This window comes from Suricata suricatta, chromosome 3 (genome assembly GCF_006229205.1).
Source record: "Suricata suricatta isolate VVHF042 chromosome 3, meerkat_22Aug2017_6uvM2_HiC, whole genome shotgun sequence".
Lineage (NCBI taxonomy): Eukaryota > Metazoa > Chordata > Mammalia > Carnivora > Herpestidae > Suricata > Suricata suricatta.
Window position 1 is genome coordinate 59,676,229 of NC_043702.1, and position 12,343 is coordinate 59,688,571.

General features: G+C 39.9%; 1 protein-coding gene across 1 annotated transcript in view; it reads right to left on the minus strand.

Annotated features, from left to right (window-relative positions):
• MYO3B (myosin IIIB) overlaps positions 1-12,343 on the minus strand; it is a 373,850-nt gene that overhangs the window by 209,365 nt on the left and 152,142 nt on the right. The window contains exons 10-12 of the mRNA XM_029933308.1: positions 4,662-4,758; positions 3,377-3,493; positions 2,751-2,855 (exon numbers count right to left, since the gene is read on the minus strand). Of these exons, the coding sequence (XP_029789168.1) occupies positions 2,751-2,855; positions 3,377-3,493; positions 4,662-4,758 (319 nt within the window). The remainder of the gene's footprint in view (positions 1-2,750; positions 2,856-3,376; positions 3,494-4,661; positions 4,759-12,343) is intronic.

Sequence of the window (12,343 nt, forward strand, 5' to 3'; positions counted from 1 at the left end):
AGAGCTTCCTTGACTTTCACAGCTGCTTATTGTTCCATTGTACAGATGTAGCACAATCTATTTAAAGGGTCTCATACTGATGGATACTCCTTATGTTATTACAAGCAATACTGCATTGAATAACCCTACATAGGGCATTATATCTACGTGCAGGTTCTTCTGTAAAATAAATTCCCAGAAATGGGTTATTGGACTAAAAGATAAAATGCATTTGTCAGGGCGCCTGAGTGGCTCTGTCGGTTAAGTATCTGACTTCAGCTCTGGTCATGACCTCAGAGTTTGTGAGTTTGAGCCCTGCATCGGGCTCTGTGCTGACAGCTCAGAGCCTGGAGCCTGCTTTGGATTCTATGTCTCCTTCTCTCTCTACCTCTCCCCCTCTGGCACTGTGTCTCTCTCAAAAATAAACAAAAAAATAAATTAAAATAAACAAATTTTTAAAAAAGCAAAATTATTAAAAAGAAAAAAAAAGATAAAGTGCATTTGTAAATTGCATAGATAGTAACAAATTGCTTTCCTAAGGACCGGAACTAATCCATGAAAGTGCCTGTTCTACAGCCTCACCAACAGGATATATTGGATTTTTGCCAATCTGAAATGCAAAAGAATGGTCTCTCAGTGTAGTTTTAACTTGCATTTCTTTCATTATGAGTGATGTTGGGGTCTTTTCAGATGTTTAAGATTATTCATATTTCCTTTTTTGTGACTCACCCATATCCTTTGCCATTTTTTTTTTTTTGGTATTACTGGTCTTTTTTATCATTCATGTCTAGGAGTTCTTCATGTATCAAGGAGATTAGTATGTGTGGCATAATAAAAAATATACACTTGATCTTTGTCTCTGGCTCCTGGCACAGAGTTCCTAAGGCCCTTGGAACTTCCTGAATCATAGGGACAACAGGACCATCTTCTATCATTCACAAAGAAATCCCTTTCAACCAAACCTAACTGCTAACCAGGTGATTCAACGCAGGGCCCAAGACAGCTTCACAATAGGTACTGGTCACCAGAAAGACCAAATATGAAATTCAAGAGTAGGAACTTCCAGTCCCATCATCCCACCTTCTATGGGGCAGAGAGGGGCTAGAGATGGACTGAGACATAAAAACTCAAAGAACAAGATTCACAGAGTTCCTGGTATAAACACACTGAGATGCTGGGAGGAGACATGCCCAGGGCAGATGTGTAAGCTTTGCACCATCCTCTCCTTCTCCCCTGTATCCTGCCTTGTGTAATCTTTTCCATTTGGCTATTCCTGAGCTGTAGCCTTTATAATAAGCCAGTAAATTTTTTAATGTTTATTTATTTTAGAGAGAGAGACAGAGCGAGCAGGAGGGCCAGAGAGTGAGGGAGACAGGATCCCAAGCAGGCTCTGTGCTGCCAGCCTGCGATGCAGAGGTCTACCTCATGAACTGTGAGATCATGACCTGAGCTGAAGCCAGACGCTTAAACAACTGAGTGACCTGGGTGCCCCCATAAGCCAGTAAATTTAAGTAAAATGCTTTCCCGAGTCCTGTGAGTTGTTCTAGTGAATTATCAAACCTGAGGGTGGTTGTGGGAAATCCCTGAATTTGTGGGCGGGGCAGAAGTGTGGTAGCCTGGGAACCCCTTTTGTGGCTGGAGTCCAAAATGGGGACAGTCTTTCAGGCTGAGTCCTGATGCTGTGGGGTCTGTACTCTGATACTCTGAGAAGTATCAAAATTGAATGAAATTGAGTTGTTGGACATCTAGTTACTGTTGGAGAACTGAAGAACTGGTTGATGTTGAAAAAGACAACATTGGGGGTTAGAAACAACAACAGTGGGGCAACTTCTCAACTTGGGAAATACTTGTATCTCTCTCCATTTACTTCCTCTCGATGAAATCTGTGATATTTCATGTCTCTGGGAAACATCAGAACTTAGAGAAGTCAATTTTCTAACCTATAGTGAATCCATGTACTCTGTTTTGTATCTTGTACTGTTATGGTTTCATCTATTGCTCAACAAACCCAAAGCTGAGACTTCACAAGTCTCAGATTTATGCACAGTCATTCTCTCATAAAGTTTGCTCACCAATTTAGGTTACTTATATTCCAAACAGACTAAAGACACAAAGGAAAATCTATATTTTGAAAGTAAAGGAAGGGTCAAAGGTTGAATATGTCACCACTGTGAGTTGAAGGTCCAAAAAGGGAAGCTGTATGAGTGAGCTTTGTGTTTAACTAGCATTGAGTTTAAAATGTGTTCAGTCTTATCGCTTCTTGGCCTTATGGATAAGATCAAGTGTAAAATTTGTTCAGTCTTTACCAAATCTTTCATAATTTCTCAGCAGCTAAATAATGTGGTGCATGATCACTGTCAACCTGTGTGCAATACAAAAAGGACCAAACCACAAAAATTCTGAGACCTTAATAGGAAGGAATTTCATTTATGTCATTCTACATTGTTTTTATTATAATTGTTGCCATGTAATCGGGTTTGTGTTGACTCTATGCTCTCATATTCACATTAGAAACATTCTTATTACATTTTATCAGGGAAAATGATTGCTCACGATGTGAACATTTCATGTTATGGAAAAGAATTTTCGCATTCTCTTGCTGCTCTAGCTTTGATCACGGTTCCTGTTCCACCGAGCTACTTTTTCATTTCCTATTTCCTTGAATCAGCACCAGCAGCCAGAATGGAATCTTCAGGAAGACCTAAGAGCTGCGGAGGAAGACAGAACACATCCTGCTGTGTGGCTTGGCAGGGCAGGAAGGAAGTTCTTACCTGGTCTTTGCTGAAAGTAACCATACACTGGTAAGCAGCATCTGCTGATGCAAATATGTGGGGCGGATTGGAGGCACGTTTCACCCCATGATAAAGTCTGGAAAACTGAAGAAAAAAATAAGTAGTTTAAAGAAAACTTCTAATGCTCCAGTACCTGTTGCCCGTGAAACCAAGGCTTTGTCACTCACTGGGGGAACTGTGGCATCAGGAAGGCTGCTGAGCACGGGCTCTGGAGTCTGCAGGCCTCCGTTCAAATCCCAGTTCTGCACTGACTAGTTTCATGAGCTTAACTCTGTAAGGGAGTTAACTTCACCGTGCTAAGTCTCTTCATCTGCCAAACGGGATAAATAATAGTGCCCATCCCACAGGATTATGAGAAGTGCGAGAAGCCAATGCCTGGTCTAGAGCAAACACTAAAGGAATGTTAGCTACTACCGTTACATCTTGCTCTAAAAAGTGACCACCAGAATGTAAGAATTTCATCTGCAATGCATTATTATCTGCAGTTTGGGGTACACACCACTGAAAGCAGCATAATTTTATTTTCACTTTTGCCTTCTTTTTATTTTCCCTTGTGGTTTTTAATTTCCAATTAAGAAGCAACATGCTCTCAAAGCACCCCTTACCTGTGGAGAGTATATGCTTAGGTTCTGGAAGGGGTTTAAGGCAATTAAGATGTCTCCAACATATGTGTAAATCAGCAAGTCCACATAACGCTTTTGCAACTGATGAATAATTGTATCCTACGAAGAGGATAAATGGTATTAAGCATAAACATTATTCCCAACCAGGAGAGAGGTGTTTTTCTTTTAAATTTTTTTAAATGTTTTATTTATTTTTGAGACAGAGAAAGACGACAGAGAGGGGCAGGGGCAGAGAGACAGAGAGATACAGAATCTGAGGCAGGCTCCAGGCTCTGAACAGTCAGCATAGAACCCAACGAGGGGCTGGAACCCACAAACGTGAGATCATGACCTGAGCCGAAGTCGGAGGCTCACCTGACTGAGCCGCCCAGGCACTCTGTGAGTCCTAATAATAACAACAAATTTATTCTGACAGGCATGTCTTTTAGTCAGTTTAAATCATACAGTGACCCTAAGGATCCTAAATGTAGATATTTGCCATGGGAGAAGAAAAAAGTAGGACTATGCTGAAAGAATTAGGCCCACTTAGGGCTTGCTAAAGGACACTGAGATACCCACAAAAGCTTTTATTTGTTATTATGAAAAAGTTGTCTTACCCAATCAAAATGTTCTACTTAGAATCTGATTTAATGGGCAGTTCCTATTGATAAAGTACAGGAAAAAAAGCAAGAATTTCATTTCTCAAAGCATTGCACTTAAAATTTATGTGATGGGAATACGGAATTGAACACGTTTATATTACACTTTAGTGATTCATGCATTGTAGTTAAAGGTCTCTAGAGTTAGAATCAGCAAAAGCAGTTCTAGTGCAATTAACAGCTCTATTAAACATGCATACTTTAAATGGGGATTATCACAGTTTTCAAATTTAGAATTCAAGCTATGTTATCTTTACTGTTTCCCTGAATAATGCTCCTCTTCATGAAGAACAATTATCTTGACTTAAGAGTTAAACTGCACTTTTTCTAAAACAAAATAGTTTCTGGTGATGTAACAGATCATTTAGGCTTACAATATAAAGAGCATTATTGGAAAAAAATCCTAATCTTTTCCTCTTCATCGTTTTGGACATTTGGGGGAATTATAAATGAACACAACATAGGATCATAGTCACAGAAGCCAAATGCTCCCCGAGCTTCACCCCAAGGCTATACAAACAATTATATTTTCAAGTGACCTTAGGAGAACATGGTCTACAAGAAAAAGGTCAGACCATTCACATGAAACAAATGTCATCAGTGAGAATTGCCTACTAAATATTCAGTACCTCATCCAGAACCTCTAAATTGACCAAATCATCCTCAAGGCAGTATTTTTCAGCATCTTCCACATGATAGGGTCTTCTGGTGTGCATTCTTTCATGCCTAGAAATTTATCCAGAGAACATTAGCATTAATGCAGTAAAAAGCGTAGCAGAACTTAGGCCACGAGAATGATTCATTCAGTCTTATCACAGGATGTGTTCAGAGACTTCAGAGACGGGGACAGGAAGAGCAAGTCCAGTCCAGCCCCCCGAGCTGCAGGGCCCTCTCCCCGCTGATGTACAACTATCAGGGGTAAGGTGAGTTCCAGACCTCAAGCCTCCCTTCTACCACAGTGAGGAACGTTGCCAAATGGGCCCACCTAATACCTATATTAGCTTTTTTTAAATGCCAATGACAGTTTTTCCAGGAATAAGTATCTTCTCCTGTTTTTCCTGTTCATGGTCATGTACACAGTCCTCACCAGGGTACTTCCCTAAGGTCCCCTCATGCTATCCACCAGCATCAACTCCTGCTTTCTGAGAAATATTTAAGAGTGCAGAAAATTTGAGAGAATGATATAGCAAATATCTATGAATCAAAAGTGTTTACATGTTGTCTTCTTTGTTTATTTGAAATCCCTTTGTTACCCATGTTTCATCCTCTTCTCCCTTCGGAAATGACTACTCTTTGGTGGGTATCCTTCTAGTCTATTTCTAAATAGTGTTCATGCACGTGAGCAATATACCTTTTCTATATGTTATTTATAAAAATGACATACTATAGGTTCATCATGGAAACTTGGTTTTTTCCACTCAACATTATGATGTTCTAAACTGTATATATGTATATATACACACACACACACACACACACACACACACACATATATATACACACATATATGCATATACATACATGCACATATTTCAGTCACTTTAATCACTGGGTAATATTACAGCATATGAATATATAACAATTTATTTACCCAGTTCTATGATGATCAACGCTTAAGTTGGTTCCAATTTTTTTGCCATTAGAAACCAAGCAGCACTCAGTATCTTTATATGCATCCCTTGTCTAAATGTGTGAGATGTTTCTCTTAGGGGGCATTACTCCACAGGCATTTGAAAAAAAAACCTGATTGGCAATTACTACCAATCCCCTTTGGCATACCAAAATATAGTTCTTTAAGGTATAAAATTTGTTCAAGTCAAAGTAGGCCTTCCCATAATTCACTTCATAAAGGTAGCACTACTCAGTGTGGTGTAGGGGAAGCATCAGCTTAGCAGTTAAAAGCTCTGGATCCAAATTTCCAGGTTCTGAGGAGTGTGTTGTGGGTCATTCAGCAATTCCCTTAACAGCCAGCATCTCAGTTTTCTTCATCTATAAATAAAATCTCTCATGACCAGTCTATCTATCTCTCAGAGGGGTTGTGAAAACAATAGTCATTGATACAAAAGTGCAAAAAAGTTGAAAAAAGATACCAAGCACTATTCTTACAACTTTGCCAAAATCTGGACTCAACAATTTACACAACTGTACATATTATTCAGAATATCAATAACTAAACAAAATCACATGAAAATGCCTCCCAGGTACTATCATTCAGCAGCAGAGAAGCATCAGTGCCTGGTACTTCACCATCACCTTTCATGCTCACCATCATCACAGCTTCCCAGGACACATGGATTTTGCCAGGTCCCAGAAGCCAGCTTTACTGAACACTTTACTGTAAGTACCATGTAGGCACTAGAGCATCCTACTGTGTATGTTGTCCCTTGCTATATGCATTTCACAGAAGCAGGGAAAAAGGAAAAAGCAAACTCAACAACCCTGCATATTGAATCTTGACTTTATAAATACAGTTGAAATGGGCAAATACGGACATTTTGTCCTCCTTCTGACTATTAAATTTTACTTTCAAATTCCCTTCATTAGCAGACTTGAACATGGGGTGTCTGAAGCATGGTATTGGTCATTTCCAGTGCTAGAACTAGTTTTGCTGCTAATTTATAGAGAGATCCAAAACATACGAAGTGTAATTTTACTTAATGCAATCAAATTTATAACTTAAGCATTTAAAAGATTATTAAACAGAAGAGTTTATTCATCTGTGTCCTAACATATTAGTGATGTCAAAGGGAAATCAGATTGAGATACAAATTTTTACTAAAACCCAGAGCTGTTGGCTGCTTCTAGCTAGTCACCTCACTAAATAAAACAGTAGGAGGGTGCATATTTCCAGCCAAATCCTCTTCACATAAAACCTAAGTATCTTTTCCCATGAAGTTCATCATGAAATGAAATATCACAGTAAATTTTTTATAAAATAATTCTTATCATATTAAATTCAAGTGGTTAATCTCCTTCCTAAACCTGTATCTTGCGGTTGTATGAAATAGGCTAAGTTAGAGTTTATTCTATACATCTTCAACAAAGAAAAGCAGAAATTAAAAACTCATTCACAGCTCTGGTTTCAGTCAACATGGAGTAAGCGCTCTCCACTGTACGCCTTAATTGAATGCAGTCAAATACCCTGGACAGAGTGCACGTGACTCTGAGAAGTGAATGGTAACAGGAAGCCTAAGAAATCAGAATCTGAAATACCACTGAATCAATAGCAAGTTTCCCAGGGATTATTTATTTTCCTCCAGTAACTTCTGACCTGAACTTAAAAGCAGCCTGAACTACATACAGAGATGTCAAGCTTCATGCTAGATGACATTTTTACAGCCAACCAAACTGGAAATACTGACAAAAGCTCACATGCCACATCACAAATAAATTCTAGAGGAAGTTTTGACTCTCAAGGTGAACATGTACAGTGCAAAACCACCAGGATCAAAGCTGTTATCTTTTCAACCTGTCCATATGCTAGTCTACCTATTGCAAATTTAATCTCCAGGAATCATGCAGATGGTGTCTGCAAATCTAGGTCTCTCATAAAAATCTTCCCCTTATAATATTATATAAGCAACTTTAAAAATATTTTACCTGCTGGGATTACTATCTATCACCTCTTCCCATGCTTGCTGGCAGTCAAACTCCTAGGCTTATTTGCTTCCAAAACTGAAGCTGGCAATCTAGAAATTGATGTTGATGCAAAGTATTTCCACTCTATCAAGACCACTTTGTTTTCTCAACCAGTGAAGAAGCGCATCTGTTAGCCCTAGCTCTGCCTTCCCCAAGTAGTGTTGTGAGCCTGCCAGCTGCTTCGTTTTCCTGCTTTGGCTATGGGGTTTGGAGGGTCTACTGAAGAGAAAAAATTATTTATTCCAGTTTTTATCTGTTTTTAAAAAACTATCTTAGGCTTTACATATACTCATAAAAAGTATTATGTTGTTTATATTTGTCTATTTTTAGTTGAAATTAAACAGAATAATTTGGTTTAAATTTCTTAGTTTTCTTTCAATGACTGGTTGTCACCAGTAACTACCAGCTTAAACTTCCTTTAAATTCACATGCTCCATCTAGTGCCTTACTTGAGAATAGCATCTATTGTCAATTTTTGCTGAAGAATTCCTTGTTTATTGTGAAAATTACAAATTTCCAACCACAAGGCACTTGAATTGGATGTTCCAAAGCTCAGAGGAATGGACAGGTAGATACATGGATGGATGAACAGCAAAAGACATTCTATTAAATCAAAAGTATAAGTTTTAATGACTCAAAAGACATTTTTTAATGCTAATTTATTTTTGAGAGAGGGAAAGAGAGACAGAGTACGAGCAGGGGAGGGGCAGAGAGAGAGGGAGACACAGAATCTGACTCAGGCTCCAGGCTCTGAGCTGGCAACAGAGAGCCCGATGTGGGGCTTGAACTCAAACTCACAAGCCTTGAGATCATAACCTGAGCCGAAGTCGGATGCTTAACTGACTAAGCCATCCTGATGCCGCAACTCAAAAGACATTTTCAAATCCCAGCAAAGTCCATACTGGTTTTCACTAGATTCTTACTTGTTTTTATGAGGCTCTAAGTATCTTAGCTGCCAAGCCTGGCTCCCTAGAAAATGCATTGAGTTTGGGGGTGTTAAAGCTTAGAAAGGAAGAAACTCAAAGCTCTGGCTTGGGCTAGTTCTTGGAGTTTGGGGTTGGTAGAAGATAGTGGATGGTGAGTAGGACTGACCTTAGGTTTCAGGGATCAGGAAAAGGAGGAATTAGTGTCAGAATTCCTGGCTCAAGTAAGGTAGGAATGAGGGCAGGTCTGAAACATCAAGTCTAAGGAGATGTGTGGAGAGTAAGAACTGGATCTGAAGAGTGGGTGGGAAAGGCAGAGGCGAAGAGTTCCTGTAAGACTAGGGTCGGCATAGACGAGGCAGAGGATGGGAAATACTTTGGAATGTCTCAGGCCCAGGGCATGAATGAGAAAGAGCTGTAGAGGGTACCAAACTGATTCAGATACTTGGGGGATTATTCTCTTGGAATAAATCCCTTCACTATAATATCATCTCTATGCCTGCATTATGGTTAAAATCATTTGTGTGTGAGAGTGCTTTTTAGTATCTCATTGCTGGGCTATAGACTTCTTTGTTCAAGCTGCTGGCTCTAGGAAAGATATGATAAATATCATATATTTTGTCCAAAAGTGGTTCCATAATCCCTTAGCCTCTTCCTATCTGTCAACTATACCTGTGAAAGCAGGTAGGTCAAAACAGGGCCACAGGAGCCTCACAAAAGTGTGGCAGGATGAATTCTTCCCTTTACCCTCAACTACGATGAAGAACAAAACATTAGGAAGCCTTCTGAGGCAAACTCAGGATGAGGAGGAGATGTGCTGGTGAGAGAGGTTGAAAGCTGCACTGAGAAATGCCTGATGGTGTTTTGGACAGTCATGGCGTGACGTGTGCATTGTGAAGGACACCTCCGCTTAGCTCTTCCACATGCAGGATCAGAGCCCTCTCCTTCATCCAAGAGTAGAATTCGAAGGAATGGAGAAAATGAATAACCCTCCCACTAGATTCCAGATACAAAAGGAAATAAAGTTTGTTGAAGGTGGGGGAAAAAACGGGGTAGAGGAGTAAGAAAAAGGTCTAGGTTCAAAGGTGGTAGTCCTCAAAACTCTAAGACAAAGGCTTCTACGGCCGTGGACAGAGCTCAGGGACAAACTTACAAGTTGGAATAGATCAGAGGAAACTGAGAGATCAGAGGAACTCCTTTATCACCACTTTGAACGGATCCTATCCATATAGCGAGGAACATGTTACTCAAAACTGGAGAAAGGATACTTTTTTATTTCTTCCAAATCATTCTTTACATTTAAACATACACTTCAATAACAGAGATGATGAAAGACAAACTTATTTGACTGTGACTATATAATCATGGACCTAAATGAGAAAAACAATGGCAGGCCATCTAGGTGTGACACCATTTTACTGAGAGTCAAATACAGATGGAGATACCACCTAGAGAATTTTAACTACATGTGCTCTATCTTGACCTAGAACTTTAGCTGTATCTACCAAACAAGCATTACAATACACAGATTAAAAAATAGAACTGTTTGGGTGGAAATCACTACATCATCTCCCTTTTTTTTCCACCTATGCATGGTTTTGGCCAGAATTCCAATAAATCAGCAACATATTATCAATCATATTAAACAGAACCTGATATACACGCCTACCCTAGGCAGCACGAATCAGTGACAACAGCAGAAAATTAAATATTATTCATTCAGTTATAGACTTATAAATAGCAGATACTAATTATATCAGGGTGTGGATTTATTTCATATCTGTTAGGAGGACAGGAAGATCTTTAACCTCCTATGTGCAAAGCATCTTCAGCACTTGATGAAATAATCATTCAGAAGTCATTCATCAACACAGGAGTCCAGAAACTCAGCAGTGTATGTAATATCATGGACGTGATGAGTGTGTCTGTGCATGCACACGTGCATGTTTGCAGGTAAAAGAGGAAGTGAGTGAACAGGCTCACTGGGAAAGGCTAGACAGTTAAGCAGTGAGAAATCTTGTTTTTAAAGGTCACAGCTGCAGGTTGGAAAGAAAATTAGAAAAGCTGAGGTCATTGTTTTAATCAGCCTCAGGCAAATTGCAAGGGTAGAATAAAAATCCATTAAACAGAGCAGAAAACAACCAACAACAGAATTCCTCTACCAAATAATACTTAGAATAGACCCATGGCATTTGAGGGCTTAACATTTGTGATTTCAGCGAGTCCCAAGCCACCCGCAGGGGAAAGACATGCTGGATCTTGTAACCGTACTGAGGACTGCAGTTGAACCCGTGATGGGGGTTAGAAGGCAAGAGGGAGTCACAGCACAGGCAGCCTAGCACCCTCCTGCCTCTACTCACATTCCAGACAGTGGCTCTGCTCTTCTCCCACTGACTCCTGTGAAGTAATTACACAAACACACATGTTTTCATGTCTACTTCGTTAAACTTTAATACTGATATAACACTATTAAAGATAATACTGATGAATTCAGGGACTTATAAAACTGGTTTGGGGGAAGAGACCTTTTGAAAGTCCAGGCAATGGAAGCAGATGTAAAGGAAGTGGTCAAATTGTTTAAAAGCATAAAAAAAAAAATGTAGCCCCTAACTATTGTTCATAGGATTTTAGGGCTTTTTCACCTCCTCTGAGAGAGTGAGCCTTTGCTTCATAACTGCTCTACTGTACCTGAATCGAATATATGCTATAACAAAATTATAAACTACCTGAAAAACTTAAATTCCAACAGTTACACTCATACACTATCATCAGCCTTAGGAAATGGTATCAGATCTCAACACAAGGCCGCTTCTCCACAATTGCTTCACATACACAGTGTGAAAGGGGAATGGATCACAGCCTTGCTTTCCATACAACTGTACCACTCAGAAGAGCTAGAATGCTTAGATCCAGGAGAGGGAGACGGCCTCCCCATCCAAGCCCTTCCTCATGCACAAGTGTGGCTCCTTCTCTATAGTGAATAAGCTCCCATGATTCCTAGCCTTGTTCTTGAACACTTAATTATCTCAACAGAACTGAAGTGGACACTGCCCATAACACTCCTGCCCTACCTCCACCTTCTACCCTCTCATCGTCAGAAGGTAGTGGAAGGGGCTCCTCCCTCCTCCACTCTGCATTTCCCAGCCATACTTCTCCCTAACCAATCTTCCCCTTTTAAAATTCACACCAGCCTTTGTATATTATCTCCTCCAACAATTAACCCCCAATCTCCTTTCTCTCTATCCTTCCCCCTGGTATCAGTCTTTGGTTCCCCCACCTCCCATCAATTACTTTGCTAATTCTTCCCACATGTTGATTTCAGGGTTCCTCAACTTGTCAACTAACAACTTTTATTTCTAACTCCACTAAGTTTGTTCACAAGTTCAGCCATGACTAGTTCCCAATTATTTCTCAAAAGTTCCCAAGATCTCAGTTCTATAATCCCTTTCTCACCATCCACTCACTGAACCTGTTCTTCATCTGCACTGTAACTGTCCGTCTTCTGACCTAGGCCAGGCCTCAAAAGTTAAAAAGCTACTCTGGCCTCACTTTCTTCCAAATCCCAAAAAGACCCCAAGGATACTCTCCTACTCATCTTAATTCCCTTGCCCCCTTGTCCACCCATCATGTTCATCTTAGACAGTCTCCAGTCTTGGGCACCAAGGTAATCTCCTTACTCCTCCCGCTTGCTGCTAAGAATTGCTAGACATGATACGAAAGGCAGTGGTGGTGATGGTACATTTTTGGAG